This window comes from Thunnus thynnus, chromosome 22, assembly GCF_963924715.1.
Source record: "Thunnus thynnus chromosome 22, fThuThy2.1, whole genome shotgun sequence".
In the NCBI taxonomy this organism is placed as follows: Eukaryota; Metazoa; Chordata; class Actinopteri; order Scombriformes; family Scombridae; genus Thunnus; species Thunnus thynnus.
The window spans coordinates 8,754,860-8,770,491 of NC_089538.1; the positions used below are offsets into that span (position 1 = coordinate 8,754,860).

Here is a 15,632-nt window from a genome sequence, read left to right on the forward strand (position 1 = left end):
TTATATACTGTTATATTTCTGTTGTTGTTGTTGACCAAGTGTGACCTCATCATCCTACCTAAACATACCAAACTAAAACTAGAGTCTGTGTCTTCGTTTAACCAGGTCCAGACTTGTTGGACAAACTTGTAGGTCAAAAAAACACAGCAGCTTTATCTCGAAGACCCCTGTGGTTTAGATAAATTGCTGGCATACCAGAGAAACTGTGCGTGTGTGTGTGTGTGTGTGTGTGTGTGTGTGGTGCTGTCTCAGGTGGTTAGTCCTCCGCTGAGCCTCTTACAAAGCCATCATCCACATATTAGTGCCAGTGAGAATGTGTGTGAGTTTGTGTGGTAGTGTTGTTAGATTAAAGGCTTAAAGTATGATGGTATTAGTGTTGGCTACCAGGACGTGAACACCAGAGAGCATGTATGTGTGTGTTTGTGTGTGTGTGTGTATGTGTGAGTGAGATGTATTCAGACCCAGTAACTCAAGCCTGTTATCACTTTAATTCACTGATAAGTTTAAACATCAAAATTCACCAAAGTTTGAATGAGGCACGGATCTAAAGAATACAATATGTACAATATAAAAGAGAGACCAATAAAAGCAATGAGAGAAACATAAGCCATTACAATACAAAATGCAAATATAGGAAACATGCAGTTGAAAACACGTCACAATTAGTTTACTTTACGGGCTCGGTTTCACAGACACAGCTGTGACTGAGCAGATCTTTATCTGGAGCAGAAATCCAACTTTCCTCCAGATAAAATACTGTCAGATTTAGATAAATGCCGGCCTGATCAGCTTAGAGTGAAAGTTGCTTCAATATGTTTGGGAAACAAATGTAGATATACACTAATTGTGCAACCGGCCTATTTAGTTTAGCATCACATTAAAGGAAATCAAAAACATAAGTAAATATTTCATCAACAAGAGTACATCAAGGAAACAACCAAACATTAATTTTACTATTTTAAATTCAATATAGTGTCCCTCTTAACAGCATTTTAATTACATTTCGATTACATTGTGCCATCATGTACAAAAAGCTCCATAATAATTTAATGTTAAACAGAACAATGGATATACAAGCAAAACAAATCCACTGACTGAAACCACTGTCCTGGTGTTTCTCTAAAACAAGGGCAACGTCATTTTTTTTTTCAAATCCTACAATTTACTGTAACAAATTACATTATGTAACATTAATTAGCACTGAACGTAACATTTTCAAGCCCGATTTCTGTAATGGATACAAAAAACAATGTATGATGAATTCAAACACAGTTTAAACAGCCCGGTGTTGTTTGGGGGGGAAAACATTTGGAAAGCATCCTCACAGCTATGCAGAAATAACTGTGTCTAAACTGTAAAAGCTGTGAGGCGTACTTAACAAAAAAAAAAAAAGGTCGTTTTCACCCTCCAGAGCAGCACACACACACACACACACACACAAAGCAGCGTAAGAGTCTATTTTAATTAAGGGCTAGCAAACCACAATTACAACTTGATTTTCTGTCTTTGTCTTCGTAGGCAGAAGTCTGACTGTGAGCACCCCTGACGGAGAGCAGCGTTCAATTTTTAGGTGTGAATGTAAGGTGCTGTTTGTGCAAGATCATTAATGATTACACAGCAATATTTCTTGTTCATCAGGAAGCTGATTTTCCATTTGGCTCCTGACCCGGCTGGGCTGTGTGTGTGTACTGTATATTACATCTTTTACACTGATGTATTTTTACATTGATGTGCAAATAACTTAAATTAAAACGTGAACAATACATTAAGCATGGAAAGTTGGTTGTAATCTCTCTGTGTTGGAGCATTGCTGTCTGCGGAAAGAGAAAGAGATAACCCCCGAGAGACTTGGTATGTATTCAGGTTCTGGATTCTATCTGAATGTTCACTATTTGCTTCGTGCTTTTGCAGCGTTCATGCTGAGTAAACAGTTGTCAGCAGTCCATTTGATTACTGAATGAATGCATAGTGTGGCTTTATTTGTAAGTATTGAGGACTAGCAGGGAATGTATATATTTTCATGTGAATGATTGATGTGTGGAATTTAAACGACACATCTGAAACGGTAAGTATCCCATGGCAACACACCAGTCCATTCAAGTCCATTTTTTTTTTCTTTTATCAGACCTCTGTAGCAGCACTGTGATTTCAACATACTGCTGAAGAATGTTTCGAAAGAGAAGTCTCTGCTCTGTCCGTTTTTATTCAACGGTAGGGTCACGTTCTTCGATAAGTGCAGTCACAAGACTCTTATCATGGCACTGAGTGTGTCAGTCTGCTATTGACCCTGTATGTGTGTGTGTGTGTGTCCATTTGAGCCTGTACATGTCTTCCCCTGCACACTGTCAAACAAAATTATTTTAGTTTCCTAAATAATCTTTTTTTTTTTGAAAGTGGATGAATTATGAATCAACCAAATTGTAGAATCAGATGTCGTCAGACCAGTTTCTCACAGTCTGTAATGGTATACGTTTGTATGTTCTCTTCAGTAAGAATGTATGCGTGCATGCATTCGTGTACATGTACCAGATGAAAGCGGTTTGACGTCAGCCGACAGGACAACCGGGCAGTCTGAAGGCATCTGGTACAGGACTATCAAGTTTACAGATGATTTTATATATTCCTTTCTTCCAGCAGGGGTCGCTGTCTCTCCCAGTCCAAATGGCAGAGTAAAACTCCCTCAGAGCCACCTCTGACACCTCGATGAACCTCTCCGGGACCTGCAGACAGAAATCTGAGTGTCAAAGGATAAAATACTTGCAGGTCTGCAGAATTAAGTTTTTTTAGAGTTTTTAAAATTCTGGACAGATTTGGAAATGGGCTCCACAGTTTCAAAACCCGGGTAGAATGTTGGAAATTGTGTCACCCATCAGATTTAGTGTAATCCAAACAAGCAAAATATAAGATCCATAAGTCACATGACCAACAACCAGTTCAAATCCTAACTGTAACTAGCAATTTAATCATCGCTTGTTGTACTGAAATGTTCTTGTTATAACAAGAAACGTTTGTCATTATAATAAGAGAGTTTCATAGTATGACGTCAGTATGACGGAAAAAGATTCAAAAAGTCAAAGCTTCTGGAGGACACTAAATCTAAGAATTGTATGTGTGTGTGTGATAGGTAGAAGCTTCATTTATCTGTATTTGTTTGTTTGTATACTATTGATGAGATTTTGCATTTTTAATGAGATTTACTGAGCAGTGACAGGTTTTATAGCCTAAATGGGAAGCACATTACAATGCACGTTAAGATAACTGTTCAGCACTTCCCCTACAGTACAATCACACTGCTGTTGTCACTTCTCCTGCCTGATTGAACCTGTTTGAGAATATATATTGTGTGTAACAGATATTTCCCTGATTATCCTGTTGTTTTTTTTGCACCTGTTAGATTTGACCTTCATCATTGCATGGAGTTTGGTAACCTCATGAAATAGGCCTTTTGATAGGCATAGATTAAACAACAGGTTTTAATAATAACTTAAATAATGATGCTGCCAAAGAAAGCCATGCCAGTGAGCCATCATGCACAATGGCAGGGACCTGAGAAGACCATAATTAATGTTATTTATCACACTTGTCCTTTTCCTGCTAAATATGTGCTGTAAAAAAAAGATCAACTCACAACTTAGCTCCACCCAACTTCAACCTGAGCAGAGGTCTAATTAGCCACAATAACTCACCTGCGTGCCTCAGCCTACAAGATGTGTTTCTTCTGTACAGACTCACATGTTAAAGGCTTAATATGCTAAATAAAAGAGTCTCAGCACATCTGATCCCAAGCATGAAATAAAACTATAATAATATGTAGACTAATGATACTAACTTGTCTTTTTAAAATGAGAAGTTCATGCAAGCCGGCATCTCCTAATATGAAACTACCTCACTAATATTGAAAAATCAAGATGTTGTCATAATGGAAAAAAAAATCTAGTTTTAGTCAGAAATTGAGCAGAAGTAGGGTGAGCAGATGAGAGTGAGTGAAATTCGGAACAGGGGAGTTGGGGTGGGCGCGGTCACATGGTCATGGTGGGCTCAGCCTCCAGTGCATTACATTAAGTGTCAACGAACAGTAAAACACGTGAAAGTCAAAACTCATCGCTAAAATGTATTATTTTTGTTTGTGAAGTCAACTGTCTGTCATTAGGAAAAACACAATGACTGTGCTGTATGTAACAGTGTGCAAGTCATTATCGGTTACGTAACATTCATGATATTTCATTCATTTCATCAGTGCGCTGCCTATCGCATCTGTCATATCACTACTTCTCCGTTGCTGCCTGCAGCTACACTTCCTCTGTCCTCACGACTGCAACTTCTCTTTCTTTTTTAAAAAGAAAAGATTCAGAACAGGAAGTAATATATATTACAAAAATAACTACATATTGTTTCTAGAGCAGCAATAGTAATGTTTACCTCAAAGAAGCACTATATAAGCTCAATAATACCTCACTGGAAACAAATCAAGTCAGTTGACTCACTATGTTTATACGTAGTTCACTTAAATTTTACAGCACATTTTTTCTCACATTTTCATGTTGAAACAACTGAATCAATGATTCAAACAAGTGGCTTCATTTTAACTGTCAGAGGGATTCAAATGTAAAGAATAATTTGGAGTAACATCAGACTGTAACTCTGATCATTTGTTATTAATATTATGAAGATCAATTTGTACAGATGGATAAAACAGCGAGATAGATGGATTGGCTCTGAGGATGATATGATGTTTGCATGGTGACAGGTATGTTACATTCATTTTAAATGTCTGTTCAGCAGCTGAGATTGTCATTAAGCTGTGGGAGCTTACAAACACATTTTTTAGATATTTTTATCACAAATTCCTCCCACAGTGGCGGCTGCACTCTCAATCATCTGCTTTAAAACAGGTCGAGTGACATCAACAATCTGTTATTTATGATAGCCTAATCAGTGCAATAGCCAAGTAAAAACACATCAATAATACTCTTACATATTTTACAAAAACAAACAGGACATGTAATAACTAAAAGCAGGAATTATAGCCTATATAAGTGATTTGATCAGAATATTTTCACTGATTCAGAGAGTAAAAAAATCTATTGAGCTGCTAATTCATGTAAACTAATTGATAATTTAATGAAAGGGTTCTCTCATTTGAATTTAGAGTCTTCTTCATTTTATCCTGGTGTTAGCAGCAGCTCGTTATGTTATTAATTATTCATGACAATTTGGCAACGCTCCAAAAGACACAATACGTTCATTGCAGCATTTTTCACTAATATTGTGTCACCAAGTCGAGTCTCACAGCCATACATCATTCTAGCTTGTTCATTCATATCTACAACTGTACTATTATCTTAACAGTTGATTTTCGGGACAAACAGGACAGGATTCAGGCTTTGGGATTCGGACAACTGCTCATAATCTGGGACTGTCCTGAATTTTTCGGGGACTCTGGTCACCCTAAGCAGAAGAGTACATTTGATAACTAATTTGATAATTAAAATTTGTTGTAATATAAACAAAGAAACGACATTATCGCCCTTCATGTCACAGAATTTCCATCCAATATTATGATAGTATGTTATCAACAAAGCCAGTTAGGTCAGTTGGACTTCTCAATGTGGCATCTTGAAACAAAATGAAGAAGAATCAAAACATGGCCAGTAAATACATATACATGGACATACAGAGATCTCTTTTAGTCCTATCAGTTTAAACTATTGATACAGGTCTAAGATTCCCTTGATGACCCAACTGACATTGTATTAGCAGCTTACTGGGGACATCCATGGCCGGTTAGCTCAGTTGGTTAGAGCGTGGTGCTAATAACGCCAAGGTCGCGGGTTCGATCCCCGTACGGGCCAAAGAAGTTTTGGGGCTCAATTCAGAAGAAGTATAACAGAACACTCGTCATCTCAAGCAAATGTGTACAGATTTGTATGTATAGAACATGTACTGCATTTGAAAGGTCTCAGCTGCTATTTAAAGATACACTCACTTAGCACAATCCCTACCCTTGCAGAACAAGAGAACCTTCCCCTCCATTTGCACATACTGTTTATCCTCAATAGCGCCTCCATCCTCACACATGCAAGTGCACCAAATCATTAAAACACAATACAACTGATTACCTGCTTCTCCATCATGTTGGTATTACAGTAATTACCAAAGCATTGTCCTGACATCAGCTCATCAGCTATTTCACATGATGAATATACAACAGCTCTCTATCTGACAGAGCACAGGTCATCCTGCACCGGAGCAACCAAGGCCATGTCATCACAGAGAGCAGGCAGAGTTTTAGATGTACATCCTATTTGCATGTTATTGTATATATTATACAATATTGATGATAAAACATATATGTAACCTTGGGATGCTCCTGTGTTTACAAAAAATGCTCAGCCATAATGCCAATAACAAAACCTGGAGCCCATTAGACTGAAGGTTCCCAGTCCATATATATATATATATATATATATATATATATATATATATATTGATATTGATATTGATATATATATTGATATTTATATATATACACATAGAGAGAGAGAGAGAGAGAGAGAGAGAGAGAGATAGCACTATAAGGGATTGCAATATCCACCCAAGTACTGTATACAGTTATACAATTAGCAAACCGAAAGCTATAGTTCAAAACAGACTTTACTGAATATTCACACCCTCCTTACCTGGTAGACGTTACTTTTATTATAGTGCATGTTCAGGATGCGATAAAGCTCTGTGTCTCGACCCACTCGCAGCTGACTCTCTCTGCCCAGACGAGGTGCACCATCCCTGGGTCACACAGACAGACAAAAAGATTCATTTTAATTCAACTACTGCAAAGGGCCTGCTGTCAATAGTATTTATTTGTAGCATTTAGAACTGATTAGTATTTATTTTTGACAGTTAATCTCTTGAACATGTTCTAGCCTTGTATGATGTCCAGTAAGAATAAAAGGGGTATTCGTTTCATCCATAATAATCCAGAGGCTGCACAATGCATACAGGGGGCAATTTTTGACCACTTGGAATGAAATATTCATGGACTTAATACATACATCCACGTTGTAAAACTAACCCAGTACCTGCTAAGTTTTAGACACAAGTAGTATTATTGGTAGTAATAAATAGATCTAATAATTGCCAGAAAATATGTCATTTCTGTAAATGCACACTTAAGACAATATATGATCTCAAATCTGTTTGTAGCAAGCATCACTACTTTTCCATCTTATTAAACATTTCAGGCAATATAAAAAATACTACAGTTAAAATGGAAAATATGAACTGTTTTTAAGTACCAGCAGCTAATTTGATTATAAAAGAACTGAGAGGGAGGAAACCACGATGCTTCAAGCTGCTGCATAAATAGGAAAATCTGGATCACAACACCAGTTATGTAATGAATCTGCAATTTGTTATTATTTCTGCAAATGACCAAATCTGCAAGACAACATATGCACAGCCTCTAATGCATGAATCAAACACAACGCAGCAAATGTAAGAAATGCGCGCGAACTTCCTATAAGCTCCTATAAAAACCATGTCAAACATGGCAAGTTTTGTAGCAAATGAGTTAAACATGAACCAGTGCAAACCCAAACTGACCGGATGAGAGCCTCGCGGACAGCCTGTCGTGCAAAGCGCTCCATCTGGATGTAGAAGAACTCTCTGAAGTTGCTGAACCATTTAATCATCTGGGAGGTCACACAGCGGTTGAACTAGACAATGGATATGAAAACAGCAGGACAGGAAGTGAGCAGGTGAGGACAGCGAGACAGTGCAGCTTATTAGATGATTTAATTGAGCATTTACTATGACTACTTTAACTTAATTAAGAGCTTTACCCTGTGTTTTACCGAAAGAGAGACAATGTTTTGGTGACTCATAATGGAACATTTTGTTTTTTTATCCCTCGGTAATATTCATAATAATACATGTTAGAAACTTTTTTTTCTCTGGTTGTGGACTACATTTTACGTATATATGACCATTATTTTCTTACACTTCAGTGTATTTTTGTTGTTTGCATTACTGATGTTTATCATTTATAATGACTTTATAAAGTAAGTTAACTTTAGTGTTCAGAATTTACGGTCATATACAGTTATGTACAGTGATTGCTATCTATGATGGTGATAGTAAAGTTTTTTGTTTAACTATGTTGTTTTGTGTGATCAGAACTCTTTAATAACCACATTTAAGTAATTATATAACATCATATTAAGGTTCATTATTGATAAAGAGGGCTTAATCCATCTGAGCCAGTTTCAGTGAGAGGAATAACACAAATTCCCGAAATCATCATTTCTGTGATTTAAACCAAATATCATAATAATCCTCCATTTGGAATTATTAAATATGACTTGTTAGCTCAGCTGGTTAGAGCATGGAGCTAATAACGTCAGTGTAGTGCGTTACATCCCCACATGGGCTGCATTAATTTACCATCGACTCTTGGACATCTGAAATTGCGCACATCGCCATGACACCATGACATTACCGAATACGTTGCATTCACTAACCGCGAACTATGATTGGAAAACAACAATTTATACCATGAACCACATACCAGACCGATTATCGGTAAAATAACTGTCTGGTATCAAGTGCAGCATGGCCGGTTAGCTCAGTTGGTTAGAGCGTGGTGCTAATAACGCCAAGGTCGCGGGTTCGATCCCCGTACGGGCCACGGTGCTTTTGAGAGCACAACAAGCGTCTGCAACTTCAAATTGCGCACTTCTCCAGATCAAATGAATTACAGAAACTACACACTGTTCCCAAAGCATCACATGACTGGCAAAACACAATTTCCCATAACTGTCACGTACATACATACAATTCTGAAGTACTTGTACTTTATTTCAGTAAAATTACGCTGCTCCATACTTTTACTCCACTGCATTTCAGAGGGAGACTTTACAGGTAAGGGTTTTTGAAATACAGCCTATAATAACAATATACAATACAATGTATTGTTATAAAATAAATTAAACCACTCAACAGTATATTAAATGGGTAAAATTAAATCTACTGCAGCCAGCTGCTGCATGAAAATCCTGCTTATGTGTGTACAGATCAGTAATAATCCTACAGTAAGATATATAACACTGACAGCCGGTACTTTTACTGTTAATAATAATTTAAGTACATTTTGTTGATAGACTTCTGTACCTTTACGTAAAATTTTCAATGCAGAACTTTCACCTGTAACAGATTATTTTTAAATTGTGTTATCACTACTTTTACTTAAATAAAATACCTGAATACTTCTTCCACCACTGAATGTCTCAGTAAACCCCAGATGAACCTCAATCCATTTGACTGTAATTAATGAACACTAAAAGTTGATTACCTGGGGATGAGCGTGAGCAAGAGTTGGGATATTTCTTCAGTCATGCTTTGGTTATGGATATACAGCATAGTGTGCACAAAATTTTCAGTTTTCCTCTTACTGTATCTTTGCACTGGTTAAAAGTTTGCAATATTTTCATATTTATAGCTACTGTCATCTTTTAATAGTAAATGTAATATCCAACTGTAAAACATCCTACATTAGTATATCTTTCACTTTTTAATGACCAACTTTGAGTGACCCTTTCCATGATATCATTTCATCAAAATAATGCATAAATCATTTGTTTGATCCATTTGATCATGTAAAAAATAAACATTGACTGACATATTGTTGTCAGATTTTAATTATTCTCATATCTTGATATCATTGTGTTCCTCTAATATCCAGTTTTAGTCCAGCCACAAACCCTTCCCCTTGACCCTTTATACTGAAACAAGAAGAAAGCACTCAGTACATATGACTAGCCTAATGGTAAAACTTAAAACATGGCTTTGAATTTAACATTGTTCAATATTGGGCAAAACCTTGATCCATCACTGTGATGGGGTACACACACCTTGACATCAGGGAAGTACGTCTTGAGTGTGTTGGAGCTGGGATAGCGTGCGTAGAAGAACATGAGCTTGGCTTTCTTCAAGTGACAGGGAGACAAGCCCTCCTGGGTGTATACATGAGGTCAGTTAAGGCAATACACGTTACACACACACACACACACACACACACACACACACACACACACACACACACACACACACACACAAGCACACACACACATCTCCCTCATTCCTCCCTCCTTACTGACAAAAGGATATTCCCCCAGCTGTCAGGTAGAGCTCTCCTCCGTCCATCCCTCCCCCTCCTCTCATCCCACCATCTCCCCTCATCCCCCTCTCCCTCTCTCTTCCTCCGTGAGCGTGGCGTGCAAGGGAGGGGTCCAGGTGACCGAGCAGGGGGAGTGGGGGGAAGGAAGGGTGAGACGAGAACTCCAAGAAAGGGTCAGAGTTCAGATAGTCCTTGCGCGACGGGGGTAGGTGGGGGAGCTGAGGGTGATGGAGAGAGCGGGAGAAGAGCTGCTGCATGGAGTAGTGGAGGAGCGGGAGAGGGAGTGGAGGGGGAGGGGGAGGAGGAGGAGGGGGAGGCGCGGGGAAGGAAGATGAGGAGGAAGAAGAGGAGGATGAGGATGGGTGGAAGGAAGCGGAGGGGTCCTTGGATTGTGAAGCTGGCGGTAAAAGGGGAGGGTGAGAAAGAGGAGGAGGACGTGGCAGAGAGGGGTGATGCAGAGAGAAGTTCGGGTGAGAGGGATTCAGGTGAGTAGAGAGAGGCGGGCCGAGGAGTGAGTGGGCCTTTCGTATGTCAGGTGACCTTTGAACAACCAGTGGCATCGCAAGATCTGATTGTTCAGCGCGGTGTGGCTGTTCAGGAGGCAAGCCGCTTCCGTTGCTCATTTTCTGGAACTGCTTCTCTCTTTCTCCATCCTGCCCTCCCATCTTCTCCTCCTTACCTCTCATCTTTTCCTCTCCTCTTCCTCTTGTTAATAGTCCCATCCACATCCCCCTCTCCCTCCCTCCGTCGTTTCCCGTGTCCGACGGGAGGAAAGAGATGGCGGCGGGAGGAGAGGAAGGAGTGAAATCTGATGTTTCGGTGTAAAGGCGGAGGACACGGTCGATGACTCGGGCCACAGCGCTGCCCAGCTCCAGCTTCAGCGCCTGAGCAAACTTCTGCCCTCCCTCCTCGCCCTCGTCTTCTATCCCTCCATCCCAGTCTCCTCTCACCAGCCCGCCGCAATCCAACCACAACCCCACTCCCTCCATCACGCCCTCCAAGTGCAACCCTCCTCCTCTCCCTCTCTCCAACCTCCCTTCTCTGTCTTTTTGCTGCTCCTCTCTTCGTTTGTGGTTGTGGAAGTTGTCAAAAGGGGAAGTGGAGAGAAGGGAGAAAGATTCCTTTTCCATCTCTCCCCCATCAATGTCCTCTTCATCATACATCCCTTCTGCAATGTCCTCATCCTCTATCATCCCTACATCTCCTTCTCCCCCATCTCCTCCTCCTCTGTTTCCATTTCTGCACCTCCCTTTCTTCTCCTCCTCTGCCATGTGTTTTTCCCCAAAAGCCCTCCATACTTTCTCCTGCAGGGCCTGCAGTCTCTCTCTTGCCTCCTCCAACTGCTCTTTCAGCTCCTCTCTCTCTCGTCTCCTCCCCTCCCTCCCTCCCTCACGCTTCCTGCCTCCCTCCTCTGTCTCTCCATCTCTCCGTCGACTCTCTAGCTTCATCCTCTTCACTCTCAAGACGTCTTGACTCCACTCAGCCGCAAGGGCGGCATCACTGTGCCTCTTCTTAACCCCCAACAAGTTGTCCTCTCCCTCCATAACTCCCTCCTCACCTCCTTCCGTCCCTTGCTCCACCCCTGCATCCCCCTCTCCTCCATCTTCATCCACATTTCTGTCTTCCTGATGTCTGTGCATGCTGAGGTTTGCATTATGTGTGTGGAGTTGCCCTCCAGTCCTCCTGGGGGCTCCACCTGGCTGGAGGAGGTGGTGGATGAGGGGAAAGCCAGGGGGTCTGAAGGTCGGAGGTGGGCGACCTGCACTTGGCTGAGGATGAACTCCAGACACATCTGTGGAGCAGAGAGGGGGGGCAAATGTGTGTATCTGGGGAGAGGACTCATCGAAAAGATCAGTGGGGGAATCCATCACTGCAAAAGAGACGGAGAGAGAGAGAGAGAGAGAGTAATGATTAAAATTGCTGAAGTTTGTGTTGTTTTGCACAGGCAGCAGGTGGAATAGAGTGAAAACATCACTAACAATACATTCTCAATGCTTGGTTCAAGGTCCTACATTTAAGCACTATTAAAGGGTCAATGCAGCCAAATTAAAAAAAAACTACGTATTTTATCACTTAGTGGTATCCAGCCCTGCAGATAGTTTTGGTTTTGTTTGCTGTTGAGATGTCCATCTCTAGATTTCTGCTGCCTCCCCAGTATAATGAAGATGAATAGAATTTGTCTCAAATATTTAAAAATTAGCATTTAAAAAAAAATCAACAGCAATCCGTCTCTTCAAAAAGACAGTGTCTGTTATTCTGAGTAAGTTCTGGCAACAGTTTCTACCAAAGAAATAGTCTGTATAAAAACTGTGGATTTCATGTTTTTTTTGTTTTATCCAGTAACACAGGAATCTGAGAGATGCTGCTTTTTTGAATTTCCTTACGTTACATTGCATTTTCAATGATGTGAACACCACAAACACCTCCATTGCATTGGGGTGGAGGCCAAAACCTCAAAGAGGGATATCTCAAAATCTGTGAGCAAAAAGTATTGGCTAGATACTTCTAAAAATGTGAATTAGATAATATATATTTTTGTAATTTTGGTGAATTGACCCTTTCAGTTGGTTTCTACACCTAAGTGCCATGTTATCCATCACTTAGAAGTAAGGTCACATGATGTTTATGTCCAGCATTCATAACTAAACCATGTTGGCAAATGAATAGATGCACATCATGATGTAACAAGCACATGACTTCAGCTTACCTTGACAACAAAACAGGCCACCGGTCTATAACAGGACACAGACTCTTCCACTTTGATTGTGATAAGAATGAGCTGCACTGTCCTCGCACAGAACTGCAAAAATATAAGGATACTTTGTAAGAGTGTAGAAGAGAGTAAGTGCAGCGACATGAAGAAGAGCTGAATTCCTAAATAATTTGAATTCCTAAAGTCCTAACAGCTGTTCAAAGGGTTGATATTCTCCTCCATGGCCTTCTAATGTGTCATATGAGGAAACAGCAGACAGCTCTGACTAAAACCCGATGGAAGACATGGAGAAAGAGGGAGTCAAGGCGAGTCAACACGCCAGGGACCAGGCTATGTGCTGCTGGTGCAGTGGGTTAACATCTGGCTCATGATCTTTGTCACATATCACCCGCCTCTCTTCATGCTATCTTTTTCCTGTTGCTCTCGAATGTTTACTGTCATATGAAAGCACAAATGTCATAAAACACATGTGACAAAACGGAGGGAGATAACTGTATTTGAACGTGGATGTTGGCATATGTAAAAATAACAAAACAGTGGTGAAAAATGGCTTTCCCTTTATAACTAGCTGGAACAGTATATAGCTTGAGTTATTTTTTAAATCTGTATTCTGCATGGCCTCTCCACAATACCTGGAAAAGCTGGTAAAAGTGAAGAATAGTGAACACCGGGCTTATGAATAACAGTACATTTTGCTATTTAATCAAGATCAAAAACACACATCCCCATTCCTTTTTTTCACTATGTAACCTCCTCTCCCTCCCAATGCCCCCTTCCCTTTTTTCCTTCCTCTCTATCCCTCTCTCATCCTCTCTTCCTCTCCTCTCTCTGTTATCAGTTCAGGCAGCTTGTTAAGCACTGTTTGATCAGAGTGTTTACCGTCAAACACACTCTCTCACACACACATACAGATTCACACAAAAGTGAAAGAGGCTTGAGAGAGGGCTAACAATGGTCAATGGTCCTTGGGGAGTGAAATGGAGTGAGAGCACTATGTACGTATGTGTCCGTGTGTGTGTGTGTGTGTGTGTGTGTGTGTGTGTGTGTATGTGTGTGTGTGTGTGTGTGTGTGCGCGCGTGTGTGTGTGTGTGTGCGCGCGCATATATGTGAAAGTGTGTGTGAACAGTAGTCCTACTTAGCTTTGATAACACCCCTAATCCACTTCAGATGGATACACTACCACTCACTGAACAGAAAGATGGACGGATGATAAATGGACAGATGTAAAGACAGACTGAGAGAGATACAGAAAATACAGAAAATGTGAACACACACACACATACACACACACACAGACAGTATTTAAAATTTTTGACCTATTGATTGTCACTGGTCGCCATTAGATAGATAGGTAGATAGATAGATAGATAGATAGATAGATAGATAGATAGATAGATAGACAGACAGACAGACAGACCAGTGCAGAGGTCCCCTGGTGCAACATGAATAGAATAATCCTCCTATAAATAGCTAAATATCAATTATTCAAATGCCCTCTCCTCGCTACTATAATACAGCCCAGATGGCAAGCAAGCCAATGCGCTTATATCAGGGACAGATTAGCTTTTCAAAGCCAGCGGAAAGCTGCACAAAATATGAATACTGAGCAATGAAAATGAAAGCTATTAACCATTAGATTAGACTTAAAAACGGTGCACTTGAAGTGCTGTGGCTGTGTCTGGGAACACTGACAGGAAAGGGAATACATACTTAACAAGGTGCATGCAATTTACTGGTATCAAATGTCAATACAATATATATTTGGAAATTCTAATCTAGATGTAAAATTAAAAAAAAAAAACAATTTCACACAGGTGTGCAGTTTACATCCTCTATATGTTTCAAATGTTCAAAATATTTCATACATTAATTGGGTCAGTTATTTTAGTTTGTTTGGGCCTTTTCTTTTCTTTTTATTTATCTGTCTATGTTGGTGTAAATAGCTACTTTAAATAATTTATATAATGTTTGAAGCTTATGTTTGAAGCCTCCGCGTGGCAACATCTGCCGGTTCTGCCACGCGAGAGAAATCCGCTTTGGCCATTCTGACGCACGAGCTGTCAGAGTGTGTGTGTGTGTATGTGTGTATGTGTGTGTGTGTGTGTGTGTGTCTGTGTGTGTGTGCGTGTGCGTGCGCGTGTGTGTGTGTGTGTTTGTCCTGTGACTAATTGGCAGCGGTGGACTAATGTCGCAGTATGAAAAAAAATAAACACACAGATAGACCAGTACAGCTGACACTGACTCTCCTGGCGAACTAAGCGTGATTTTCTTTTTTTTTTTTAAACATTAGCTTATGTTGTGTTTGAAGTTTTTCTTAAAAATGTACTCACTTTCAGTCACAGAGAAGAGCTCCAGCGGTGTCCGTTCAGCGGAGCTTTCCACTCCAGTGGCCGTTCCTGTGCGCTCTGCCTCGGTCGACTGTCTTCAGCTGGCACCGGACGGGCCTCTGACAGAGGTGCAGCCAGAAAGACACCAGCCAGCAGCGGGTTTCCGGCGTTCCCCTTTCCTCTTTATTTGTCCTTTGTTCCGTAACTCTCACTGTTTCACTCTGTTATTAGCCGCCTCCTCTTTGCTCTAGTTGTGTGCATGTTTTTTTCCTCCCTCGCCAATCCATCTATCTCTGGCTGGCATCATCCTCACGCGCTGCTCCCGGTGTGGAGTGGCGCGCGGTGGGCGGGCAGGCGGGCTCGAGAGCTGCCCACTTGACGGTCCGGTCCCTCCCATGTTGGAATGACCCCCAGTTT

General features: G+C 40.6%; 1 protein-coding gene and 2 non-coding genes across 3 annotated transcripts; 2 read left to right on the forward strand and 1 right to left on the reverse strand.

Moving 5' to 3' along the window:
• Positions 1-469: 469 nt before the first annotated feature.
• prox3 (prospero homeobox 3) lies at positions 470-15,618 on the reverse strand. The gene is made up of 7 exons (XM_067579669.1): positions 15,219-15,618; positions 12,882-12,974; positions 10,164-12,044; positions 9,909-10,015; positions 7,603-7,715; positions 6,681-6,786; positions 470-2,720 (listed from the first exon to the last, which is right to left on the reverse strand). The coding sequence occupies exons 3-7, from the start codon at positions 12,040-12,042 to the stop codon at positions 2,547-2,549; spliced, it is 2,379 nt and encodes a 792-aa protein (XP_067435770.1). The 5' UTR covers positions 12,043-12,044; positions 12,882-12,974; positions 15,219-15,618; the 3' UTR covers positions 470-2,546.
• trnai-aau (transfer RNA isoleucine (anticodon AAU)) lies at positions 5,779-5,852 on the forward strand. The gene has a single exon. It is a non-coding gene; the product is annotated as a tRNA-Ile (tRNA).
• On the forward strand, positions 8,613-8,686 carry trnai-aau (transfer RNA isoleucine (anticodon AAU)). The gene has a single exon. It is a non-coding gene; the product is annotated as a tRNA-Ile (tRNA).
• Positions 15,619-15,632: the final 14 nt, after the last annotated feature.